The following is a 27,542-nucleotide window of genomic DNA, read 5'->3' as shown; positions in this document are numbered from 1 at the left end:
GTACTAAAGTGCTCACACCCTCACCGTGAGCTTTTACCACAGACTCCAGCCAAGTGCTTTGTGCTCAGGGTTGCCAGATTTATTTTTCCAGAAGTCAGTTCTAAAACCAGCCCAAAACTAGCCAAAAGCCACTTGGAAAGTCGCCCAAAAATAGCCCAATAAAAAAAAACTCTAAAAAAATAAAAGTATATATGGGAAAACCTGCCTTTTTAAAGCGTATAATCACTACCCATGCCCTGTGCCCCCTCTCCACTTACTGGGAAGGCTGATAATTCCCTCTGTGCCCAGTTACTGGGATGCCTGATAATTCCCTCTGTGCCCAGTTACTGGGATGCCTGATAATTCCCTCTGTGCCCAGTTACTGGGATGGCTGATAATTCCCTCTGTGCCCAGTTACTGGGATGGCTGATAATTCCCTCTGTGCCCAGTTACTGGGATGGCTGGTAATTCCCTCTGTGCCCAGTTACTGGGATGGCTGGTAATTCCCTCTGTGCCCAGTTACTGGGATGGCTGGTAATTCCCTCTGTGCCCAGTTACTGGGATGGCTGGTAATTCCCTCTGGGCCCAGTTACTGGGATGGCTGATAATTCCCTCTGTGCCCAGTTACTGGGAAGGCTGGTAATTCCCTCTGTGCCCAGTTACTGGGATGGCTGGTAATTCCCTCTGGGCCCAGTTACTGAGATGGCTGATAATTCCCTCTGTGCCCAGTTACTGGGATGGCTGATAATTCCCTCTGTGCCCAGTTACTGGGATGGCTGGTAATTCCCTCTGGGCCCAGTTACTGAGATGGCTGATAATTCCCTCTGTGCCCAGTTACTGGGATGGCTGATAATTCCCTCTGGGCCCAGTTACTGGGATGGCTGATAATTCCCTCTGTGCCCAGTTACTGGGAAGGCTGATAATTCCCTCTGTGCCCAGTCCAGCTGGGAAGTCACTACAGAAATGGATTTAGAATGTTGCATTAACCCCAGACATGATATACATATGGGTGTGTTGAACTACAACTCCCAGCAGCCCCAAGATATCCTGAAAGTTATAGCTTAAGGATCAACTGCAGTTGAAAGTAGAAAGTAATAATAGAATCACATACCCTATAGAGCAGGGAGCTGGTTGTAGGGCAGACAAATTGAGAGTGAAAGAGCAAAAAGGAATACAAAACAGAGCCTCTTTCTATACTGTCCAACGGCATGCTGGGTATTGTAGTTTTATATTAATCCCAGCTGTAGGCTAATTGTTAGAAACAAACTACATTACCCAGCGTGCAGTGGAACAGGCACGCTAGGGGAAAAAAAACTACTAGTTTCCAAACTACAAACCCACCAAGGCTCCAAAAAATAGCCCAAAACTGTACCTTGGTGGGTTTGTACTTTGGAAACCCACCAGGGCTTTAAATTAGTAGCTCAATTTGGCGGGAAAACCGCCAACCTGTTTGTTTCTGAGGTAATTCAGGCAACTTTTAAGCCTCAGTAGCAAACTACAAAAAGCAGGTAATGGGGCTGAGGCAGCTCTAGTAGTGTAATGGAGTTTTGCCCACTGGTCTGTGGCTGAAATAGTCCCCTTGCTATCTGATGTAGCCCTGAATGGAATGTAAGATCTTCAGGAGCCATTTCTCCAGGAAATCTCATTTTATTTCATTAAAGTCTATACAGGTATAGGACCAGTTATCCAGAATGCTCGGGACCAAGGGTATTCCGGCTAAGGGGTCTTTCCGAAATTTGGATCTCCATACCTTAAGCCTACTAAAAAATCAATAAACCATTAATTGAACCCAATAGGATTGTTTTGCATCCAATAAGGATGCAATAATGCACCACCTTGTTTTCCAAAGTTGCGCAAAGTTTCCTGCAGAAGATAACTGTGCAAATTGGGAAAACAAAGCAACGCTTGCATCTTCCTCTTGCTGGTAGAAAAGCGTTTGGGGGAGACATGTCACTTGGGGGAGATATGTCACCCGGGGTAGCCAAGATTCAACTGTGGGCAACTAATCTCCCCGTGGGCCATTGCCCTGAGTGAGTGAGGTGTTCCTCACACCTAGGTGTGTATTGTTAGCGATTTAAGGAAACCATGTGACACACTCACAGAATGATGGGTAAGTGGGAGGGGCATATTTACATTAGATGTTCCTCATATCCTGGTATGTTTTGCCCTTACAAATTCAGTGATACCATGCGATACATCAGGGCCGCCATCCCGGGCAATTTTCACTTTCAAAGGGCCTGGCCGTGCTACAGTTTTCTGACTAGCTCAGGCCCCCTTTAATCTTTTACAGGCCCTGTCATTCGTTATCCAATCAGATTGGTCTGATTATACAAGGGCCTGTCTCACAGAGCAGCCCAAAGTCACCAGAGCCACCGCCGCCGCAAAAGAAGCCAAAGAGGAAGCCACAGACTGAGGGCAATTGGGGGCACTATCTTTGGGGGGCAATTGGGGGCAGTCTTTGGGGGGCACTGTGTATGGGGGGCCCTGGCCAGTATTGCGTTAGGGGGGCCCTGGCCAGCATAGCATTAGGGGGACACAGTGTATGGGGGCACTGTCTTCTGGGGGCACTGTGTATGGGGGGCCCTGGCCAGCATAGCGTAAGGGGAGCCCTGGCCAGCATAGCGAAATGGGGGCACTGTGTATGGGGGCAACTGGGGGCACTGTGTACTGATGGGAGTGTGGGAGGGGGCCCAGAAAATTTTGATGTGATGGGCCCTGCGATATCTGATGGCGGCCCTGTGATACATACACACAGAATGATGGGTAAGTGGGAGGGGCCTATAACACGATTATATGAGGTACTCTTTTAGGTGGGTTTTGTCTTCACTTTCCCAGCTAAACTGTCTGCCAAACTGAAGCCTGAATACTGTTTTATGAGAAAATCAGTGGGGAAGGGGGGCAAATAGAAGCAGTTATTCTGGACACCACACACAGCAGGGTCCGAAGAGCAGCAGCTATTCCATTGCTGGAAGATGCAGTTTTGCAGTTGTACAGGCTGGATATCTCAGGAGTATATACTAAAAATAATAATTATTAGACTATAGAATAGAGCTTTTTTCACTTAATAAACTTTGCCCACTGCTTTTCCAGGTTTCAATAGGCACTATTTACCCTACGGTGGCCTGGTTGGAAGAAACAAGCCCAGCAGGGAGAGGGTTAAAAGGTGCACGCTGAGGTTTGCCAAGGAAGATCGAGGGAATTTACTGAGTCATTCCCCAAATCCGTCAGATCAAACAGCTGCACTCCTGACATGGAAACAACAGGTATGTAGCTCGGCTTGCGAGGGTACGACTCCTGAGACATAAAGTGATACCGTCATACCGTCTACCAACACGTCACACGTCTACATAACTGAAAGTCCAGGGCGATTAAACATCACAGACACCATGATATTTGTTTGAGAAATATATTAATAGTGAACCAGCCTCAATGTTCCTGGGTTCTGTAAGCCAGAGTTTAATTGCTTTTCTTTTAAATGTCAGGGGAAAACAAATTGCCCTTAAATGATCAGCTGCCCATTCATGTACAGACACATCTACAATGACTGCCCAGGGGCCAATACGTAGTGGGTCTATACAAAGGCAGGATGAATAGGGAACAGCATCTCTGTCCAACCTGCTGCCCTGTAGCTGTTAAATACTACAACACCTGAAGGGCCAGTGGCTGGGACATAAAACTTCTTACCTATGTGTAATGCCAATATTTGGGGACTACCGTACATGGACATAGCTGTCCAGCAAGGAGATGATGCTAGGATTTAGCTGGAATGTAAAATCTTACATTTACTTCAAAAAGAAGCAGTTGTTACTCTAACTAAAAGTAAAAAAGGGGTAAGGAGAAATGATTTCCCTCAAGCAGTTGGAAAGCAATACCACTTATACATAACTTTATGCAGGCTGAATTATTGCCTGTATAGAGGAGTACCTGCTCAGTACCAGGGGTACATAGAGCTGAAAATAAGCAGTCATTCTAACTCTCACCCTGACTGGTCTTGAAGTTCAGCCCCCTTAGGTCATAACTAGGTTACAGATATATAGAAACATTGGGGTAACAGTCACTCCACTATAGTTCCAGGGGTACCCAGGGCACAAACAAGCATTCACCCCAAATACCCCCCTAACTGGCCTTCAGGCTGGGCCCCCTTAGCCCATAACAAGGTTACAGATATATAGAAACATTGGGGTAACAGTCACCCCGCTATAGTTCCAGGGGTACCCAGGGCACAAATAAGCACTCACCCCAAATCCCCCCTAACTGGCCTTCAGGCTGGGCCCCCTTAGCCCATAACAAGGTTACAGATATATAGAAACATTGGGGTAACAGTCACTCCACTATAGTTCCAGGGGTACCCAGGGCACAAACAAGCATTCACCCCAAATACCCCCCTAACTGGCCTTCAGGCTGGGCCCCCTTAGCCCATAACAAGGTTACAGATATATAGAAACATTGGGGTAACAGTTACCCCGCTATAGTTCCAGGGGTACCCAGGGCACAAATAAGCATTCACCCCAAATCCCCCCATAACTGGCCTTCAGGCTGGGCCCCCTTAGCTCATAACATGGTTACAGATATATAGAAACATTGGGGTAACAGTCACCACGCTATAGTTCCAGGGGTACCCAGGGCACAAACGAGCATTCACCCCAAATCCCCCCCTAACTGGCCTTCAGGCTGGGCCCCCTTAGCCCATAACAAGGTTACAGATATATAGAAACATTGGGGTAACAGTCACCCTGCTATAGTTCCAGGGGTACCCAGGGCACAAATAAGCACTCACCCCAAATCCCCCCTAACTGGCCTTCAGGCTGGGCCCCCTTAGCCCATAACAAGGTTACAGATATATAGAAACATTGGGGTAACATCCCACACATTCAATCGGGCAATCAATAGTTTAATACATCTCTGATCTCCTCAAATGAACTCAACCTGAAGACCCAAATTGTTCCTTGACTTCTTTCTGAGCCAAGAGAGCTTTGATACAATCCCCAGCCCCACAGAATTAGCCTTTAAGCACATGAGCTATTTCATTTGAACACATCAAAAGGCAGTAGAACAAATAGCTCAGTGGATTAAATTCTTATTATCATTTCTGGGAGTTTACTGTACAAAATTAAAAGGGAACGGATGTTTAAAGAAGAATGTTGTTCTGTGAAAAGTACATACAGTTACTGATACGTCGCTCCCGGACACATTTAATATCCTAGCAATACTGGGAGTCTAAAGTGGGGCTCTCACTGCCCTTGAGAGGGGGAAAAAAAATCCATCATCAATTCAAAATGGCAGACTATTCCGTGTATGTCCTATACAGACTATTAAAAGGGGTTGTTTACCTTTGAGTTAACTTTTAGTATGATGTAGAGAGTAATATATTTTTTAATTATTTCACGTTTTGTTCAGCAACTCTCCAGTATGCAGTTATCTGGTTGCTGGGGTTCAAATTACCTTAGCAACCAGGTAGTGGTTTGAATGACGGACATACCTGAATAGGAAGATAAGTAATACAATAATAATAAAACTGGAGCCTCACAGAGCAATAGGGTTTGGCTTTCGGGGTCAGTAACCCCCATTTGAAAGTTGGAAAGAGTTCAAAATCTATAAAATATAACTAATGAAGACCAACTGAATTGTTGCTCTGAATTGGCCATTCTATAAACATATTTCTATGCAGAGATTCTTGACTCAAGCCCCCTATTGATGCTGAATGCTTAATCAGACCACCCCCACACCCCGATACTTTTTCCCCATTAACCAAATCTTATTCTAGCCCCTTCAGTAGGTTTCTTCTATAATTCCCTTCTCTCTGCCCTTTCATATTCTGAGCTTCCACTTCTTCCATTCCTCTACCCCCTTCTATATCTCTACTGCTTTCTCTTTGACTATTCTATCTATGCTTCTTTCTCACCTCTTCCTTTATCTTTCTGCTCTACTATTCTCATGGTTTTCATTTTACAATTTAACTTTTCCTACTCCTGCTTTGACTTTGATAGCCTCCGTACAAGCATTTTTAATTGTCGAATCAATGTCCAGGGCAGTAACACCTTGTAAAGCCCATTCTTCCTCACATTCCTCTGAGGTTACTGGCTTGATTAATACAGGGTTTAAGAAGACAGATGATTGCTTCTGGGCATTCGCTTCTCAGTAGCCACAATAAAGGTATCAACAGGTCATCACGGGTCACACCAGATTTAGTGGGTTAACAACACCTGCATGTTTTAGGCTACGTGGCAGCTGATTTGGTCCCAGGTATTCCGTAACCTTTGCTTTCGCCTACATAACTCAGATCAGCTGCCTCACCTGGCGTGTAAGCATTGTCACACCAAGCAAAGTTACAGTTCTTTACAGTAGGGATAGTAGCTGCTCACTGGCACCCTGGCACTGACATTTACAGCGATAGCCCAAAGATGAGCCCACGAATGCCAAGCATGTTTACTATGAGAGCTCCGACATGTTGCCATAAACCCTTCCTGACAACTATTTTTTTTGCCCCCACCTGCTCTTAGCTGCACTCCCCCTGGGGGTGCATTCCATGGTTTAAGAAGCCCTTATCCAATATATTTACCCATAAATGAGTCTGAAAGGGAAAGGAAAATCCACATTATACCAGAACCTCATATCTTACAGGGGTTGTTCACCTTTAAATTAACTTTTAGTGTAATATAGAGATTGGTATTCTGAGACAATATGCAATTGGTTTCATTTTAAATTAATTGTGTTTTTTTGTTTATTCAGCTTTTTGTTTAGTAACTCTCAAGTCTGGAATTTCAGCAAGTCCGAATGGCACTGTCAGTCAGGTATTGATTTGAATAAGAGACTAGAATATGAATTGGAGAGGGACCAAATAGAAAGGTAAGTAATAAAAATGACAATAACAATAAAATTGTAGCCTCTCAGAGTACAGGTATGGGACCTGTTATCCAGAATGCTCAGGACCTGGATAAGAGATCTTTCCCTAATTTGGATTTTCATAGCGTAATAAAAAAATCATTTAAACATTACATAAACCCAATAGGATTGTTTGGCCTCCCGTAAGGATTAATTATATCTTAGTTGGGATCAAGTACAGGTACTGTTTTATTATTACAGAGAAAAGGGAATCATTTAACCATTAAATAAACCCAATAGGGCTGTTCTGCCCCAATAAGGGGTAATTATATCTTAGTTGGGATCAAGTACAGGTACTGTTTTATTATTACAGAGAAAAGGGAATCATTTAACCATTAAATAAACCCAATAGGGCTGTTCTGCCCCCAATAAGGGGTAATTATATCTTAGTTGGGATCAAGTACAGGTACCGTTTTATTATTACAGAGAAAAGGGAATCAATTAACCATTAAATAAACCCAATAGGGCTGTTCTGCCCCCAATAAGGGGTAATTATATCTTAGTTGGGATCAAGTACAGGTACTGTTTTATTATTACAGAGAAAAGGGAATCATTTAACCATTAAATAAACCCAATAGGGCTGTTCTGCCCCAATAAGGGGTAATTATATCTTAGTTGGGATCAAGTACAGGTAATGTTTTATTATTACAGAGAAAAGGAAATCATTTAACCATTAAATAAACCCAATAGGGCTGTTCTGCCCCCAATAAGGGGTAATTATATCTTAGTTGGGATCAAGTACAGGTAATGTTTTATTATTACAGAGAAAAGGAAATCATTTAACCATTAAATAAACCCAATAGGGCTGTTCTGCCCCCAATAAGGGGTAATTATATCTTAGTTGGGATCAAGTACAGGTACTGTTTTATTATTACAGAGAAAAGGAAATCATTTAACCATTAAATAAACCCAATAGGGCTGTTCTGCCCCCAATAAGGGGTAATTATATCTTAGTTGGGATCAAGTACAGGTACTGTTTTATTATTACAGAGAAAGGGGAATCATTTAACCATTAAATAAACCCAATAGGACTGTTCTGCCCCCAATAAGGGGTATAGAAACAGACAGTTTAAAAGCAACAAAAAATGTTACTAACATTATACTGGAAAGTTGATTACATTTTCAGCCAAAAAACACTTTTTTGGGTGTAGTACCCAGTTTAAAACCCAAGACACTACTGACCAAGCCTCAAACTGCCTATGCTATCCCTAACCAAGTCCCTCTCCAGGATACCCCACCACCAAAATCATTACATGGCAGTTAGCATGTGTGACCCAGAACCTGCACAGTCCGATACGTGGAACAGGACTGGCAATCTCTTACTCTCCAGCGGAGCCCACTGGTACTGTCCGTGTCACATGGGCTGGCAGCAGGGGCTACAGCTCCTCCCTAGGTTTACTGCCCCTTTAGAAACCATAACAAACAGCTCTCCCTGCTCTCCTGTTTACGTATTAAGGACTTAGATATAGATTTTTGCTTTCTAAAGAAATGAATATTGTTACATGGCCTTGGAAGTGGTTTCTATGGGGACAGAAAAGGCAGGCGAGATGAGGAGAGAGGTTTAATTCTAACAGCACAGGAACCAGAAACAGAGGCATAAATAGAGAGATAAAGGGTAGGACAGTGAGGGACAAGCCCAGGTACTTGCCCAATTCCCAATATTTTCAGTACAGGTATGGGATTCCTTATCGGGAAACCCATAATTGAGAAAGCTCCAAATTACAGAAAGCCTCTCTTCCACAGACTCCATTTTAATCAAATAATTTAGATTTTTAAGATTGATTTCCTTTTTCTCTGTAATAATAAAACAGTACCTGTACTTGATCCCAACTAAGATATAATTACCCCTTATTGGGGGCAGAACAGTCCTATTGGGTTTATTTAATGGTTAAATGATTCCCTTTTCTCTGTAATAATAAAACAGTACCTGTACTTGATCCCAACTAAGATATAATTACCCCTTATTGGGGGCAGAACAGCCCTATTGGGTTTATTTAATGGTTAAATGATTCCCTTTTCTCTGTAATAATAAAACAGTACCTGTACTTGATCCCAACTAAGATATAATTACCCCTTATTGGGGCAGAACAGCCCTATTGGGTTTATTTCATGGTTAAATGATTCCCTTTTCTCTGTAATAATAAAACAGTACCTGTACTTGATCCCAACTAAGATATAATTACCCCTTATTGGGGGCAGAACAGCCCTATTGGGTTATTTAATGGTTAAATGATTCCCTTTTCTCTGTAATAATAAAACAGTACCTGTACTTGATCCCAACTAAGATATAATTACCCCTTATTGGGGGCAGAACAGCCCTATTGGGTTTATTTCATGGTTAAATGATTCCCTTTTCTCTGTAATAATAAAACAGTACCTGTACTTGATCCCAACTAAGATATAATTACCCCTTATTGGGGGCAGAACAGCCCTATTGGGTTATTTAATGGTTAAATGATTCCCTTTTCTCTGTAATAATAAAACAGTACCTGTACTTGATCCCAACTAAGATATAATTAATCCTTATTGGAGGCAAAGCAGTCCTTTTGGGTTTGATTAATGGGTTATTGATTTTTTAGTAGACTTAAGGTATGGAGATCCAAATTACTGAAAGACCCCATCTCTGGAACACCCTTAGTCTCGAGCATTCTGGATAATGGGTCCTATACCTGTACCTACTAAAGAGCTAAAACCCATCCCAAATGTCCAGGAGCAAAAGACCATTCATCCCTGTTCCTGCAGCTGGGCCCCCAGCACCTCTGGGGGGTATGCTTCCACAGTTTTGGAACAACCAATCTACTACCTTGAGTCCTATCCTAGTCTATGAATCCACTGTTTTTTAATTAGATCTCAAAATACCCTAAAGAATAAGCTAATGGAGTTCCTTGTCAACAATGCTGGGGTGCCATGATCTACTTGGTCACCAAGCCAAAATCTAATGGTAGATTACACATAGGATATAATGGGAATAATTTAAATATTATAAATGGGGCCCTATTTTATTTGTAACTGGAGGTTATTAGAGCTAAGAAATTATGGGAAATAATTTAAAAAACAATGAAAAACCACAAATGTCCTAATCTCCCCACCCCTTGCTGGTAATTCAGTAGCCAGGAGCCTGAAAAATGTTTTACTGCCCCCCAGCAAACTCATTCCTGTCAACTGTCATTGCCTCGAGGCTGGAAATTACAGTAATTATGTCTGTTAAACCAACACCAGTCTGCCTGCTGTTCCGCCAGCTGAGCAGCTATTTCTGCACCAGACGTGCCGACGTGTTTTCCCTTTAGAATGCGGAACACGGGAAGCACGTTACACAGCTAGGAAAGCGCCAAAGCGCCATCTGAAATATGTAAACACAGAAATGGATGCCACGACCTGCGGTTGTACGGCTGTTACCGAACTACAACTCTCAGAATTCGGTAATGGCCTATGACAATGCTGGAAATAGCGCTTTATAGGGGTTGTTCACATTGAATTAACTTTTAGTAAGAAGTAGAGAGTAAAATTATAAGACAAGCATGGCTTGAGAACCACATACCCAAAATTCCATAATTATACAGAAACCTCAAACAATGACCATTCAAATGTAGCTCAGCCACAACTTCCAGTAGTTAATGATATTACAGTGATATATGGTTACCATGGTCAGTCTTTCCTAGGGAATATTGTACCTACTGCTACTATAGGCACCATCTCTCCCTACTATACCTGCTATCCCACAGCCCCAGTCCCTTCCCAGAGGCTATTATCCCCCCTATAGGCACCATCTCTCCCTACTATACCTGCTATCCCACAGCCCCAGTCCCTTCCCAGAGGCTATTATCCCCCCACTGCTACTATAGGCACCATCTCTCCCTACTATACCTGCTATCCCACAGCCCCAGTCCTTTCCCAGAGGCTATTATCCCACTGCTACTATAGGCACCATCTCTCCCTACTATACCTGCTATCCCACAGCCCCAGTCCCTTCCCAGAGGCTATTATCCCCCCACTGCTACTATAGGCACCATCTCTCCCTACTATACCTGCTATCCCACAGCCCCAGTCCCTTCCCAGAGGCTATTATCCCACTGCTACTATAGGCACCATCTCTCCCTACTATACCTGCTATCCCACAGCCCCAGTCCCTTCCCAGAGGCTATTATCCCCCCACTGCTACTATAGGCACCATCTCTCCCTACTATACCTGCTATCCCACAGCCCCAGTCCCTTCCCAGAGGCTATTAGCCCCCCACTGCTACTATAGGCACAAAGTTTTCTTATTGATTTTTTAGTTGTAAACAAAACATTATATTGTATTCTAGTATAAATAAATGCCAAGCACATATAGGCAAGTCTGTCATACGCGCACCACTTATTGTACAGTACAGACATGTCTGAGCTTTTGATTTTGTTAAATAATTCAAAATGTTTCCGGCAGACAGTTATTGCACCCATATGAGCATCAGACGAGAGAATGGAGCACTAACCAGCCTAATTAACATCCTGTAAAGTAACTAATAAAACTTAGAAAGTCCCCTGCTAAGAGGAGAAGCTGGAAATGGTAAATACAATTCTTATCTAATACACTCAAAAAACTTCCCTCCCCAAACAAGCCTGTTTTCTAAGCAAATATTTAACATCAAAAGAGCTGGCAGATAAGAGAGCATTGGGAAAGGCACGGCAGTCGGCAGTCTCGGCCAGGGAGGAAAGAGCTTTTATGACACGAGGGTTATGAGTTTTAACACTTGTGCTACTGTACAATTACTTCCCAGAGATACACGCTGCGCAGAGATAAGGCTCCTACTCCTTGTACCAATGATGTATCTTGCAGCTCTGAGGATACAGAGCTACTAAAAGAGTAACAAATACAGGGCTTCCATAGTACATGGACCTAAAATATGATATTCATATAGGTACAGTTTGCACATTGGTGTACAGGGTCGAACTGGGGGGTGCAGGGCCCAGGGGCTCTGCACCCCCCAAAGGTGCCTCCTCCGGCCACATCCCCCGCAGGGGCCCCCGTGCCCCCCTAACCCCCTCCCCAGGGGCCCCTGTCCGATGTCCTCCCCTGAACGTGCATATGTGAAACATTGGAAGCCAGATGAAGCGGCAAAAGGTTCAGGTCTGGGCCGCTGGGGCCCACCAAGGCCCAGACACCCGGGACACCAAGGTATTTTCCCGGTGTCCCGGCGGCCCAGTCCGACCCTGTTGGTGTAAGGTGACAAGATTGGCACAACTTAGCATCTTTTGGTTGAAAACCTGCCACCTTTCACCAGCAGATTTGAGGCATAAGCTTTAAAACGGCAAATGGAAACCAGTATGAAACAGGAACAATTACATTTTTAAATATGACTCTGACATAGGCATGGGTTAATTTTAACCCTTATATAAGAGCTGATTAAGACCACTGGCCGGTCCTAGACAAACATCCAATGAGTGGGCCATCTGTATTCATTTTTGCTGCAGTGCCATATACGCTACACCACGGGCATGCCACGCTCACAAAACACAAATACCTTTGCATACAAACATAACCGAGACGTATTAGCAAATACACATTCAGCCAGGATACAGCACAGCAGATGGTATACTGGGAACAATCTGGCCCCCTATATACAGGGTATAGTATAGGAGATGGCATGGTGCCCATCTTAAGTCCCTTGTCTGAATACAGAGTACAGGCCAGTGGGTCCCCTATTATAGAAGGACCTGGGCAAATTACATTAATTAAAAACTTTAATTCTCTGTAACCAACATTCTTTGGATATATATTTCACCCAGTTTGCATAGGGGCAGTATGTACAAATATGTCAAAATAAGCCAATATACACTCACAGCAGGCAGTGGGCATCTCAAGCAATAACTCTAAGGCTTATGGCACACACGTGTTTTTATTCCAGAGGAGAATGCTGGGAAATTTCCCATGCCTCCTGTCATTCATATTGTCAAAGAAACATGTGGTTTTCATCCCGAAATGACTATAAAGTCGGTTTGCAAAAAATGCACATTGAGTGATTTGGGGCCAAACACCGCGTCGTTGCGGCAATAGGATTGACAGAAGGGGGAGTCGGTAAATGGAACATTTCCGAAAAAATACAGAGAAGGACTATGGTTGCCATAAGCTTAAAGTGGCAACTGTAATGCCCAGAGGAGCCTAAAAGTTCCTCCACAGACTCCAATATTATCCACAAATCTAGTCATTTATTGCGCATTGTGCTAATAAAACAGCTTCATATGACAGAACCAAAAGCATATAATGTCCATAATAAAACAACAGTTTCAGGAAGCGGCCGTGCCTTTATGCTGTTCTGTGCTTACAAGTGAAGCGTCTTCATGAAGGATTCGGGGTTCGGCCGAATCCCAAAATAATGGATTTGGTGCATCCCTAGTCTCCAAAACTAAACAGTCAAAAGCATAATACATACGTCAGATAACCCGCTGGGCAAACACAGTTTACTGAACTGCGAAATTTAGTCACTGCCCCGATGACCATGTCAAACCACAACTCCCATAATTCTTAGCCAGCAGGCAGGAGGGGGGGCTGTATTTCACCACAGCTCTGCTGGTAGGACTACTATACATTTTGCCTTACACCATTCTGATTGCTTCAAACACAGACTTTCCATATTAACCCAACACAGGCCATAGGGACTATGCTTAAAGACATTTCATATAGTCTAAACCAGTGATCCCCAACCAGTGGCTCGGGGGCAACATGTTGCTCCTCAACCCCTTGGAGGTTGCTCTCAGTGCCCCCACTTGTGGCAAGTTTTGGTTGAATAAAAACAAGATTTCCTACCAAATAAAGCCCCTGTAAGCGGATAGTGTGCATAGACTCTGCCTAATAGCCAATCACAGCCCATATTTGGCATCCCATGAACTTTTATGATGCTTGTGTTGACCCCCAAGTCTTTTTACATTTGACTGTGGCTCACGAGTAAGAAAGGTTGGGGACCCTTGGTCTAAACAGTCAGTGAACACTTTTGAGATGATATTTAAAGAGGAAGCTTACCTTACATTAACAAAAATTAATGTAACTGTTAACTTACCCTTTAAGACAAACTTCAACATTTTATTAAGGATAGAAAATAGACACAAGGAACTTACCACGTAGGGTTTGCTTCTGTTGCCAGGAGTGACATCCTCGTGGGGCTTAGGGAGCCTCAGCAATTTGGGTTCGGCCGTTGTAGGAGTAGTCGGTGCAGTCCTAGGCAAATCCCCTGTGGAAGGTGTGTTAGTATCCCCAGTAATGTGTGCACTTTGCTTGGATACATCCTCCAGTTGTGGGCATATCAAACTTGGCAGTGGTTTCACCGGAAGCTTTGCCGACTCCGGAATGGTTAGTTGGACGACCGGATGACTAGGTGACTTTGACTCGGGAGACAGGATTGGGATGAATGTAGAAGGTTCACTTGTGTGCCTTATATGCTTGCTAGCTACTCTCGATTTTCCTAAGGCCTCAATGGATTCATTACATTCTTGTTGACCGTCTTGACAACCCACCCTATTGGTGCGTTTTTTAGAACTTCGCCTAACTGTCCTTGGAGACAACACCTCTGCTAGTTTGGGGTCAAAATTGAAATTCTGGTTTCCCTCAACCCTGCTATCATCCTCTGCATGGGGCAGCACGCATTCCGACTGGGAACGGACTCTTCCAACCACTTCCACTGCGTCTTCTACCTCCCCTGACTCGTCTCTTTGCTCCGTCAGTATGGGCTCACTGCTGGAAGACAGCTCATTAATGGGCTCAGTGGAATTCTCTAAACCTGTAGGGGACAGTTCACCACGGCGACTAGGATCACTAAAAGATTTTTTCTTGATGGTCTTCCCATTTCCTTTTTCATCAATGACTTTGTCTAGGGCTCCAGGTTGGCTAACAATATTCTGTATTACCGTGTTGTAATCTTTAACACCATCACTACTGAAAGATAAAACACTAGCAGCACTACCGGTGCACTCAGAGAAGGCAATGGCCGACGACTCAGAGTTTCCAGTCTTGGAATTTAGTGACCCAAGAAGATTGCTGTCAACCGAGAAGGCCTTGGAGTCTTCCGTTATGGAGTATGTTCTGTGGGGCATTGGATCGCTCAAAGACCTATAAGTCTCACTCCCTGATTCGCCACTGCTACCATTGCTAGAATCACTGCCATTATTGCTAAGGGATGGAAACTTCCTTCTCCTCCGCATGGTTCCTGGCGTTGGTGGAGTATCAAGAGGCACCTGAGAAGAACTTTTATTGGAAACTACATCACAGCAAAAATCATTTTCAAAACTGGACTTGACTGCAGAGGGACATTGTTGTATTTGCCCATTTTGAACGTTAAAGGGGTTCACTTCTCCGTGAATTTTATCGGCCGACTTCCAGACTGTTAGTGTTTGGCCAAGGTCTTGATACAAGGTTGCACCAGCTGCAGTCTCGACTTCGGTAACAATCCCTTCGTCGGTCATAGCAAATTCATGATGAGACAGTTCCTCCAGTGATTTTGTTTCTTCCAACTTTTCGATGAATGAATTACTGTTCTTATCCAAACTGTAGGAAGTACTTTCCAACGGCAAATCTGCGGCCATTTTGTTTTCCAGGTGTTTGCTTATTTCCTGATCAAAGCCATAGTCATCCTGAGAGCCGATTTGGCTGATTTTCTCGAAGACTTGCCTTGCTTCTTGGATGTACTGATCTTGACTTTGGGCCGATTCACCATCTTCACCTTGTTTTGCCCCATGTTTATTTGCTTTACTGTCTGACAACAGAACTTCATCGCCTGTGCTGGCCAGTGAAAGCTCCGATGAGCTTTGCTTCATGGAACCCTGGCCTACAAGTCTTTTGGTGGATGCTAATTTTTCAGAGTATGTAAAGGATTTTGTACGGCGAAGGGTAGCAGTGAGGTCTTTTAACGTAGGACGATTACCTTGGTGAGAGCGGCTCATACTATGGAAAGAGGATCTACCTCTATGAGCCCAGGTCTCTTGGCCACCTGATCCATGGGCATTCTCATTTCTAGCAGTACCTCCATCTCTGTCAGTGCATTCCCGGCCCCGGTTTCCTATTTTTAAGTCCGAAATATCAGATTTCAAGAGGCTAAGCAGGTTTAGCGTTTCTGATGCTATATCAGGATTGGACATAGATTTTGTATATTTGGAGTTTTCACTTTCAGCATCACAAGTAGAAACTTCAGAAACGTTTTCACTTTTTGCCTTTGCAACGTTTGGGGCTAATTTTGCTCGTGAGCGGGCCTGTTGCCTGACATTGTCGCTATGTCCGAAGCTCGGTGATCTGTACATGTTAAAGCCTCCTTGGCGGCTTTGGCCAGTAGAGTATACGTTAAAGGGATCATCTTCCTTTAGAGTTTCGGTGCTGGAGTATCTGCTGCTGCTTCTTGATCCGCAGGGGCTGGGCAGAAACGGAGGAATATTAACTTTGGCAACACGAGACACAGTGGGCATGGGGGACGCTGCAGACAAGTGGCAAGCTGGAGATGGGATTAAACCTTCAGGGGTGCCTCTAAGGTGCTGTTTGGGGGGTTCGCTTGACGGTGGTTTGTTTACAGCAGCATTTACACCCATTTTTCCTGTCTCGGATATATTTGTCCCATGAGGTGGGTACTCTGAGTGGTTGGCATCCTCACCTACTTCATGCCCACCTACTGCATCACTTAGAACATGCTTAACGTCGCTTTCTCCTGAAAAACAACCCTTGCGCTCTTCCAAGTCTTTCTTTTTCTTCCGAAGGGATCGATTCCTGAGACTTTCCCTGAGGGTTACCCGACTGCCTTCCTCATCGCTCCCTGAGGACCCTTCCTGGGACCTGTCCCGAAATTCGTTCTTGTTTGGGCTGCTAGGCAACTGCAATGCATTGCTATGCAACTCTTCCTCGCTGGAACTGAATCGGAGTCTGACATTGGAGGGGGCAGTCTGTGGTTTGCCAGAACTATGCAAGGAATGTAAACTTACTGATTGCTGTCTTGCCTCTTGTTTAGGTACTCCAGAGGAAAGTGTGTGAGCCTTGAGACCGAATGGTATACAGCTTCTGGGAGGAGGGGTGGGAGGCTGAGGTTTTGGACCAGCGTTCGTCCTGTGGTCTTTTGTATCCATATACAGAATACTATTAATATCCGCCTTACTGTCTACTGGGTTTCTGGAGTGGGAATTTTCAATCTTTAGGGAGGGATGTTTGGGCCGGTGATCTGCTGCATAATGGTTAAAGCCTCTAGGAAAAGCACTTTCTAACGGGCAATGTCTGTGTGGGTCGGTGGCCTCCCTTAGGTAGGATAATTGCTGGCTTGAAAGTCTTGGCTCATCGTAGTCTGGAAGAGAAGATGCCCTTGCCGTCGGCTTCCTAGAGTTCTCCCCAAATAACTTGCGCATTTCCGTAACGCTAGGCCAGTTCCCTTCAACCCCAATAATTTCCCGGCTGTCTGGCTGGTTCAGTAAACTAAAATAAGAGTTCAAAGTCAGTTCATCTAGTAAAGTCCCTGAGCTCTTGGGCGCCCTCGGGTTCACATAGGCAAGCAAGTCATCAGACTTACCGGGGCCATCGCACACAGTCACAGCGAGTGGATCCTGACCTTGCTGGTCCTGGGGGTAAGGTAGATCCGGGGTGTAATCTCCTTGGCACCCCTTGTTTAGATGGGAGTTTTCTTCCCCACACGGTGCATCTTCATCCCTCGGGTGAGAGGAGAATCTCTGGGAGAGCTGCCGGACGGAGGGAGAAGTCTGGTCCTTGCTGGCTGCAGAGATCTTGGACACTTTCCTAGACAAGCTAAGGGATCGGGAAGGTCGATGTGCTTTCTGACATGTGGGCTGGGTGACATCTCCTTCCCCTGGCAGCTCAGTGCCTCCCTCTACAACAAACCCTTTGGCATTCCAGTTTTCCAGTCTCTTAAACGAAACACTCCTGTACATCCGAACTTTCCGCTCTGCGTTGCCTTCAGCCATTGTTTATGGAAAGTGAAACACAACACCCCCCCCCCAAAAACAAAAATGGATCCCAAAACAACAGATCCGTTTAGAATAATAAATTAAAGTGTAAATCCATCCGAAAGCAACCCGAACTGGAGGAGTGGGGGGGTTTCCTCTTTAAACATGACTTTTCATGAACAATTTCCAAGCGAATCCCAAAAAGGTCTTCAAGTTTTAACCTGTGCAGCAGATGCCCCGTGCTGCTGTTTCTGCTGGATTACTCTCCATGTACAACATTGCGCTGGGGGTGGCGGTGGGACTCTCAGCGTGGTTTTACCTTGATAAGCTCACCCCCCCCCCCCCCGGCTCTCAGTGGTATGTTCCTCGTGCTCAGTCAAGAAAAACTCCGCTCTCCGGTACAATAATCCGCCGGGGACAATGGTCGCCCATCTTCGTATATCACTTCGATAATATTTGTACTTTTTGTAAAGTAATCCTTTGTTTCCCAAGGCTTACAACATAATCCCTTGGGTTGGGGGGGGGGGGGTAGTGGAAAAAAAAAAAAAGCAGCTTTTGGAATCCAAATTATGGTTAAAAGAGGCACGGCTTGAAAGGATAGTATGGGAACATGTCTTGTCTCTAATTTGTCCCTATAAAAAGCACAGAAAAAGAAAACATTGTCATGATTAATGAGTAGGACATCCTCCAGCCCCCTTAACCAAACTCGTCCCTCCCCCCCTCAATTTAATTTCATGCAGGGCACCATGAGTATAAGTTGCAAGAAAAGAAAACATCACCTACACTGATACAACTTTTGCATTTGCTGTTTGTAAGAAAGGGAGAAAAAAAAAAAAACAAAGATAAGTATCCAGCGGCTCCCAAAATGCCTGCAAAAATGATTTCTCATCTGCTCCAAAAGCGTATAACAAAGGATATTGTAGCTGGGGTGCCACCTAGTGGGGAAATGCTGTACTACAGTCTCACACTGAATTCCATTAACTAAAACATTTGTAAATTAAAGTTCTGTACTAATCTGTATAGGGCAGGAATTACTATCAGCCCCCCCATCACTCCAGCTGTCAGGGGAAAAGCAGCTGGGTATAGCCTCATCAATAAATGGACTACTCTTAAAGGGGATATAAACCCCAACATAAGAAATTGTAATTCTCAGTAGTTTTAAAGTTATTTATAAACGTAATTGCTATTGAAAAGTAAGGGTGTGCTTTTGATACAGAAGCATAAAATGTATCAGAAGGCCTTGGCTTCTGCTACACAGTTTCAACAGCCAGATAGGGACCATTTAAAATGTGTAATAAATGCTTGTTGCAAAGTTGTTGTTGGGGTTTATATTCCCTTTAAACAGAGCCATTTATTGAGGGGTGGTCCAACAAAGCGTTCTGCAAATATAAAAGCTGTACGTATTGGTCACAAAGCTGAATGGGGTCCCCGAGGTGACCAAATTCACAAACTTCTGGGCCACAATCCCGACCAATCACATTTTTTGCTTTAAACTGGCGGAAATGTACACTGATTTTGTGAATCCCCCTCCCCAAATACCCTATGATTCAGTCAGTTTAATAGCCATAGGATCTGATAGGACCCCCACAGTCCAATTGAATCAGTCCCCTCAGCTATAGAAAATATAATCAAATTAATTTGCCCCTCACCCCCCCCCCCCAAATAAAGGGCAAATTTCCCTAAATTCTATGGCTGAAGCACACAGGGCCCAGAAACTCACACCTTTTATGGCAATATAAATATAATTCAGATATAATCTCCTTTCCCATACTATTGCCAGCATTAATTACAAGACGCTACACCCCCCCCCCCCCCCCAGCCAGAAAACTCTTTTAGGGGTACAATCCATCCCGTCACCTGATCATGGGCCCCGGGGCCAGGATATCCGTCCAATCACAGACTCCGATCTATGTAGGATTTCACAATTAAAGAAAAAAAATCTCCGTATTGAACAAATACGTGAGTCAGCAATGCAGTGCCGTGAAGCGTGGGGGTGACAGAACAACACGACTGGGTTGGATACAGCATGGAGTCACTAAAACAAACCCCCCCCCCCCCCAAAAAAATAAATGGGATTAGCCCTTAATTTGACAAGACAGCTGCGGGTTATAAAGTAGGAGACTTTCCTGCCACCGATACGAATGAGATCCCACCTCTAGTCCCAAGAGCTTCACATCTACATGAAGTAACATTAAGGCACCATTTATTGGAAATAGATCCAAGGGCAGATGTAACATTTCACATTTAATTGTGTTGGCACTTTAGCCCAGCCGGTTACAGCTGCGGGGGCTGCACAGAGACTGCCGAGGGGCCGATATAAGGGAACACAAAGCCAGATTGGCAGGAACCACCATTAAATCCCACTTATCACTGCGTCGGGGCTATAAAATAGCAAGGCAAGCGCCCATATTGGGGCTGAAAAACTTCAACTACTACTCCCACAATCCCCTGCCAGCTTGCTGTAGGGCAAGTGCACAACTACAACTCCCACAATCCCCTGCCAGCTGCTGTAGGGCAAGTACACAACTACAACTCCCACAATCCCCTGCCAGCTGCTGTAGGGCAAGTGTACATCTACAACTCCCACAATCCCCTGCCAGCTGCTGTAGGGCAGTAAGTGCACAACTACAACTCCCACAATCCCCTGCCAGCTGCTGTAGGGCAAGTGCACAACTACAACTCCCACAATCCCCTGCCAGCTGCTGTAGGGCAAGTGCACAACTACAACTCCCACAATCCCCTGCCAGCTGCTGTAGGGCAAGTGCACAACTACAACTCCCACAATCCCCTGCCAGCTGCTGTAGGGCAACAGTAAGTGTACAACTACAACTCCCACAATCCCCTGCCAGCTACTGTAGGGTCACAGCAGTAAGTGGCCAACTACAACCCCCACAATCCCCTGCCAGCTCCTGTAGGGTCACAGCTGTAAGTGCACAACTCCAAATCCCACAATCCCCTGCCAGCTGCAGTAGAGCAACAGCAGTAAGTGCACAACTACAACTCCCACAATCCCCTGCCAGCTCCTGTAGGGTCACAGCTGTAAGTGCACAACTACAACTCCCACAATCCCCTGCCAGCTGCAGTAGGGCCACAGTAAGTGCACAGTTACAGAACCCCCCTATAAATAAAAGTTTATAATTTACCCTTCAACCACGTTTAAAGGGGAAGCTAATAATAAAGTGTTGGGAAGCCAGATGGGCTGGGAGCCAACAGGCACAAGGCATCATAACATGCCCCCCGGGGGGGCTTTATTCCCCTACATCTGAATGAAAGGGCTAAACTGAGATTGCCCCCCCCAATATAATGGCAGAAGTTCCCAAAGTGCCACATTGTATCTGTCCCTGCAGAGGGGCCCCCCACATTGCCCCCCACATTGCCCCCCACATTGCCCCCCACCAACTCCTTACCCTGCAACTCTCTCTCTCCTGCGAGTCTGAATTTCAGCAGCTCTCCCGAGTGCAGGAATTTGAGTTGAGCATTGTCAGCCCGCACAGGGGGGGATCAGGGGCAGGCAGGCCCCCCTAACTCTCCCATATCGGCCGGGGAGGGACCGCTCATGGGCACACGGTGACGCCGGGGGTCCGGTTGCGATGTTGCCGCTGAGAGATGGACATATCGTTAGCGATCTCTCCCCTGCCCGGGATACAGGAAGTGCCCCCTCCTCCCCTATTTGCGCACTCACATGGAATGTGCCAGTCCCCTCTCCTACACAGCGCAGCGGCTTTAACCCTTGCCTGCCCCCCTGTGCATCCCCTGTGGCTGCTCCCATTATGCAGGGGGGGGGGTGGGGGGGAGAGTTTTCTGCAGTTTTCTGCAGTTTTCTTACTTTTCTGCTCTGAGTTTTGAAAGCTCTGCAAGAAACAGAGAATAGAATTATAGTTTAAAGGCCAACTTGTTGCAGCCACTTACCAGATGGAGCTGGGAATATTAACATTGAGGCCCGGGATTTACAAAAGTGGAGTCAAGTAAAACTGGAGAGGGTATTTTTTTGCTGTTAGATTGTAATTGATCTGGGAACTGGCACTTATATTGTAGTATCACCCACTGCTACCTATTATTATTTATTATTATTATTATTAACATTTATTTATAAAGCGGCAACATATCCCGCAGCGCTGTACAATAAGTGGGTTTCATACATTGGGCATACAGAGTAACATATACAGCAATCAGTAACCGATACAGGAGGGGAAGGGAGCCCTGCCCAAAAGAGCTTACACTCTACAGGGAATTACTGCATTTCATACATTGGGCATACAGAGTAACATATAAAGCAATCAGTAACCGATACAGGAGGGGAAGGGAGCCCTGCCCAAAAGAGCTTACACTCTACAAGGAATTACTGCATTTCATACATTGGGCATACAGAGTAACATATACAGCAATCAGTAACCGATACAGGAGGGGAAGGGAGCCCTGCCCAAAAGAGCTTACACTCTACAGGGAATTACTGCATTTCATACATTGGGCATACAGAGTAACATATAAAGCAATCAGTAACCGATACAGGAGGGGAAGGGAGCCCTGCCCAAAAGAGCTTACACTCTACAAGGAATTACTGCATTTCATACATTGGGCATACAGAGTAACATATACAGCAATCAGTAACCGATACAGGAGGGGAAGGGAGCCCTGCCCAAAAGAGCTTACACTCTACAGGGAATTACTGCATTTCATACATTGGGCATACAGAGTAACATATAAAGCAATCAGTAACCGATACAGGAGGGGAAGGGAGCCCTGCCCAAAAGAGCTTACACTCTACAAGGAATTACTGCATTTCATACATTGGGCATACAGAGTAACATATACAGCAATCAGTAACCGATACAGGAGGGGAAGGGAGCCCTGCCCAAAAGAGCTTACACTCTACAAGGAATTACTGCATTTCATACATTGGGCATACAGAGTAACATATACAGCAATCAGTAACCGATACAGGAGGGGAAGGGAGCCCTGCCCAAAAGAGCTTACACTCTACAGGGACAGATTGTAATTGATCTGGGAACTGGCACTTATATTGTAGTGACACCCACTGTGACCTACAGCACTTATATTTGCCTACTTGTGTCTGTAAGTTACCCTCCCATATAGATTGTAAGCTCTGCGGGGCAGGGACCTCCATCCTCTTTTAGGGTTGGACTGGGCCGCTGGGACACTGGGAAAAATCCTGGTGGGCCCCAGCGGCTAGCTCAGGGGACAACGTCGGGTGGGGGACCCTGCGGGGGGAAAGGGGGGGCCCTGCGGGAGAGGGGGGCTAGGGGATACGGCCGGCGAGGACCCTGTCCTCTTGTGTCTTTGACTCTTAACTTATTGCAACTGTATCTTGTATTTATCTGTATTTATTGTTATACTGTGTATTTATCTATTATTATCTCAATAACCCCCTGTTTGTATTAATGTATTCTACTGTACAGCGCTGCGTACATAAGTAGCACTTTATAAATAAACATATACATACATAGCATTAGCATTTAAAACAGGATTATAACTTTAGGGGCCCCAGGAGGTGTAGGGGGCTGTTTTAAAGGGGGGGTTCACCCTCTAGTTAACTTTGTTTTATAAAATGGCCAGTTCTTATCAGCTTTTCAATTGGTCTTCATTTTTTTATTGTTTATCATTTTTTAATTATTTGCCTTTTTCTTCTCTTTCAAGTTATTAAATGGCTGCCACTGATGTCAGTGTCACTGATTGCCTGGTCATCTCACACCTCTATAATGAACCCTAATTGCCCCAGACAAATCTCTCAGAGCAACTGATTTAAACTTGGTAAGTAAGTCTTCTGGCATTAATAAGAGCATCACAAAAAAAGTGCAAAGAAACTAATCAACTAAAAAATCAAACTCAATTAAAAATAATGCTGCCTGTCTGCTTTCCCACACTGCTGTGAATCTAAATTCAGAGTAAAGGGGTTGTTCACCTTCAAGTTAACTTTTAGTATAACATAGAGAGTGATATTCTGAGACAGTTTGCAATTGGTCTTCATTTTTTATTATTTGTAGTTTTTTATTTATTTCATTTTCAGTTCAGGAGCTCTGCAGTTTTGAGTTTCGGCAGCTATTTGGTTGCTAGGGTCCAAGTTACCTTAGTAACCAGGCAGCGGTTGGATGAGACACTGGTATATGAATAGAAGAGGGACTGAATAGAAAAGAAAGTTACAAAAAGTAACAGTAACAATAAAACTGGAGCCTCACAGAGCAATAGGTTTTTGCTGCCGGGGTCAGTGACCCCCATTTGAAAGCTGCAAAGAGTTGGAAGAAGAAGGCAAATAATTCAAAAACTATAACACATAAATAATGAAGACCAATTGAAAAGTTGCTTAAAATTGCCCATTCTATAACATACTAGGTGAACCGCCGCTTTAAGAAAAGTTGGGGAGAAAAGGAAACAAATGCAGTCACATGACTGTACTATACCCTTCACTCCCCGGCCAGTTAAACAGTTGTTAATGATCCAGTAAGAGACCATTGATCAGGCCTGTGCCGATATTGAGAATCCAATTACTGAGCGGGGGAAGTATACATTCCCTGATGTCACTGAGAAACCTAATTAGTAATCATTTGATTAACGAGAAATGTATTGGCATTGTAGATTTCAGGTGAATTTTATATATAAAAATGCAAGTTTGATGGTGTGGGAGTTCTTTATTCCCTCAGACATGGTATGGGGGCAGGAGCTAGGGTTAGGCATGTGTCTAGGGAGCAATAGTGGGGGGCACGTGTCTAGGGAGTAATAGTGGGGGGCATGTGTCTAGGGAGCAATAGTGGGGTGCACGTGTCTAGGGGCAATAGTGGGGGGCACGTGTCTAGGGAGTAATAGTTGGGGGCACGTGTCTAGGGGCAATAGTGGGGGGCACGTGTCTAGGGAGTAATAGTTGGGGGCACGTGTCTAGGGAGCAATAGTGGGGTGCACGTGTCTAGGGGGCAATAGTGGGGGGCACGTGTCTAGGGAGTAATAGTTGGGGGCACGTGTCTAGGGAGCAATAGTGGGGTGCACGTGTCTAGGGGCAATAGTGGGGGGCACGTGTCTAGGGGGCAATAGTGGGGGGCACTTACCATTTCTGCCTCCTCTAACTCCACCCCTGTGCCTCATGATTGGCCAATGGGTGAGAGGTGATAGAGGATGAAACTGCCAATCATATGGGATTCTATGGGTGTGGCCAAATGGAGCAACTTAACTATATATCCCCCCCGGGCCCCGGTGGTTCTACCTCTGCCCAAATACATACCCCTGTGGATTTTGAAAGGTGTGAGATTCATTTTGCTCTCCCCAAAATCACAAGCTCGTCCATCTGACCAATCAGATTTCATCATACCTTACTATTGTAGAACTACTTAGAAGAAAAAAAATAATTATTTGTACTATTTTTATGAACTACTACTGACTAGTTATTGGGCCCCACAGCAAGTTTGTTGGGCCCCTAAACTTATGCAGTTTACGTAACTTGTGCAAAAACTTCCATAACTTCCATATCAAGCAATACCTGCAGGGGCAGGTAGGTGGGAAGGGGTTAAACTTAGGGCAAAATCCACTGACCTCCAATGAACTGACTGTTGACTGTTAATTAGCACATTAATCAGTTGAACTCTTTATATGAACTGCTTATTATAGAGTAGTGCTGTTCAACTTCTGTGGCACAGAGGGCCGCAATATTTCTGGCCTACGTTGGCCAGTTTTGATGCTATCGAAAGAGCATTTAAAACCATACCAACATTAACAGAGGTAGCACAGCAAAACCACAAATAATTGGTGCTCGGGGCGGGCAGAGTACGGCACACACAGGCAGCATAGGGCAGGCAGAGTATGGCACACACAGGCAGCATAGGGCAGGCAGAGTATGGCACACACAGGCAGCATAGGGCAGGCAGAGTATGGCACACACAGGCAGCATAGGGCAGGCAGAGTATGGCACACACAGGCAGCATAGGGCAGGCAGAGTATGGCACACACAGGCAGCATAGGGCAGGCAATATGGCACAGGCAGGCAGGCAGATATGGCACACACAGGCACAGGCAGGCATATGGCACTAAGGCAGCAGAGGTATGGCACACCAGGCACAGGCCAAGGCAGCAGGGCAGCAGAGTATGCGCATAGTATGGCACACACAGCAGGAGTAGGCACAACACAGGTATAGGGCAGGCAAGATATGGCACAGCACACTCATATGGCACACAGGCAGCACACAGGCAGGCAGCATAGGCAGCAGTATGGCACACACAGAGAGTAGGCAGGCAGAGTATGGCAACACACAGGCAGGCAGGGATGGCACACACACAGGGTATGGCACACACAGGCAGATAGGCAGCAGTATGGCACACAGGCATAGGCAGGCAGCACACACAGCATGGGCAGGCAGAGTATGGCACAGCGGCAGCACAACAGGCATATAGGGAAGGCAGAGGTATGGCACACACAGGCAGCATAGGGCATCACAGAGCAGCAGGCATGGACACAGGCAGATAGGGCAGCAGGATGGCACACACAGGCAGTAGGTGGCAGTAGGCAGGCAGTATGCACACACAGCATAGCACACAGAGTATGGCACACACAGGCAGTAGGGCAGGCAGATATGGCACACAGGCAGGTATATGGCACAGGCTAGGCACACACATAGGGTAGGCGAGTATGGTAGGCACATAGGCAGTTAGCACACACAGGCAGCACATGGCAGGCAGCATATGGTTAGCATAGGTATGTAGGGCATATGGGCATCAGGCAGGCAGCAGGCAGCATAGGGGGCAGGTATGGCACACAAGCATAGGCGGGCAGAGTATGGCACACACAGGCAGGGTAGGGCAGGCGAGTATGGCACACACAGGCAGATAGGGCAGGCAGAAGTATGGGCACACCAGGCAGCATAGCAGAGTATGCACTCACAGCAGTATTAGGTTATGCACACACAGCGGCAGAGTTGGCACACACAGCAGGAGCATAGGGCAGCGAGTATGTTAGTCACAGTATAGGGCAGGCAGGGTATGGCACAGCAGTGCAGGGGCACACACAGGCAGATAGGCAGGCAGAGTATGGCACACACAGGCAGCATAGGGCAGGCAGAGTATGGCACTCACAGGCAGCGTAGGGTAGGCAGAGTATGGCACACACAGGCAGGGTAGGGCAGAGAGAGTATGGCACACACAGGCAGCGTAGGGCAGGCAGAGTATGGCACACACAGGCAGCATAGGGCAGGCAGAGTATGGCTCGCACAGGCAGCATAGGGCAGGCAGAGTATGGCACACACAGGCAGCATAGGGCAGGCAGAGTATGGCTCGCACAGGCAGCATAGGGCTGCTAATTTAGGGTTTACATGTGTGAATAATGCAGGAGTTTACAGCATGGTCGCCCAGCTCCTATGTGTTTGCAAAGCTGACCTTAAAGGGGATCTAAACCAAAAAATGAATTGATGTTAGTTCAGTAAGAGTACATCTTTGAGCAATTTTCCATTTTAAATTCATTTTCTATTTTTTTCTTAAACATTAGCATTTTTGACTGCTAATACCAGGGGATTCAGAATCTGGTTAACTAAATACAGAAACAACATAGGCGGGTAAAGTCGCTGACACTCTAGGCCTTCAAAGATGGCTGTCGAGCCAAGCCTGCCCATCAGTCTGAAACTGTGAATATCTCAGAAGACCTCTCTGAATAAGTTTACACCAATTTATATTTTAGGGTTTAGATCCCCTTTAATGGCTGTCACACATAAGCATTTATAGCAGGGATCCTCAAACTACGGCCCATGGGCCAGATCCGGCCCCCCATGGTAATTTACCCAGCCCCCGCTTCGTCC

At 45.4% G+C, this 27,542-nt stretch overlaps 1 protein-coding gene across 2 annotated transcripts in view; it reads right to left on the bottom strand.

Moving 5' to 3' along the window:
- Window positions 1-21,442, bottom strand: part of arhgef17 (Rho guanine nucleotide exchange factor 17) — a 122,054-nt gene extending 100,612 nt beyond the window's left edge. The window contains exons 1-2 of one of the 2 annotated variants that reach the window (XM_031897373.1): window positions 21,165-21,442; window positions 13,951-18,389 (exon numbers count right to left, since the gene is read on the bottom strand). In XM_031897373.1, coding sequence (XP_031753233.1) covers window positions 13,951-17,775 — 3,825 coding nt within the window. In that variant the 5' untranslated portion in view covers window positions 17,776-18,389; window positions 21,165-21,442. Of the gene's footprint in view, window positions 1-13,950; window positions 18,390-19,614; window positions 21,098-21,164 lie in introns of those variants that run through there. The other variant, XM_031897374.1, reaches the window with a different exon arrangement.
- Window positions 21,443-27,542: the final 6,100 nt, after the last annotated feature.

Source organism: Xenopus tropicalis, chromosome 2 (assembly GCF_000004195.4).
Source record: "Xenopus tropicalis strain Nigerian chromosome 2, UCB_Xtro_10.0, whole genome shotgun sequence".
NCBI classification, from domain to species: Eukaryota; Metazoa; Chordata; class Amphibia; order Anura; family Pipidae; genus Xenopus; species Xenopus tropicalis.
The sequence above is the reverse complement of the archived record's forward strand: the minus strand, read 5'-3'. Positions and strand labels throughout refer to the sequence as shown.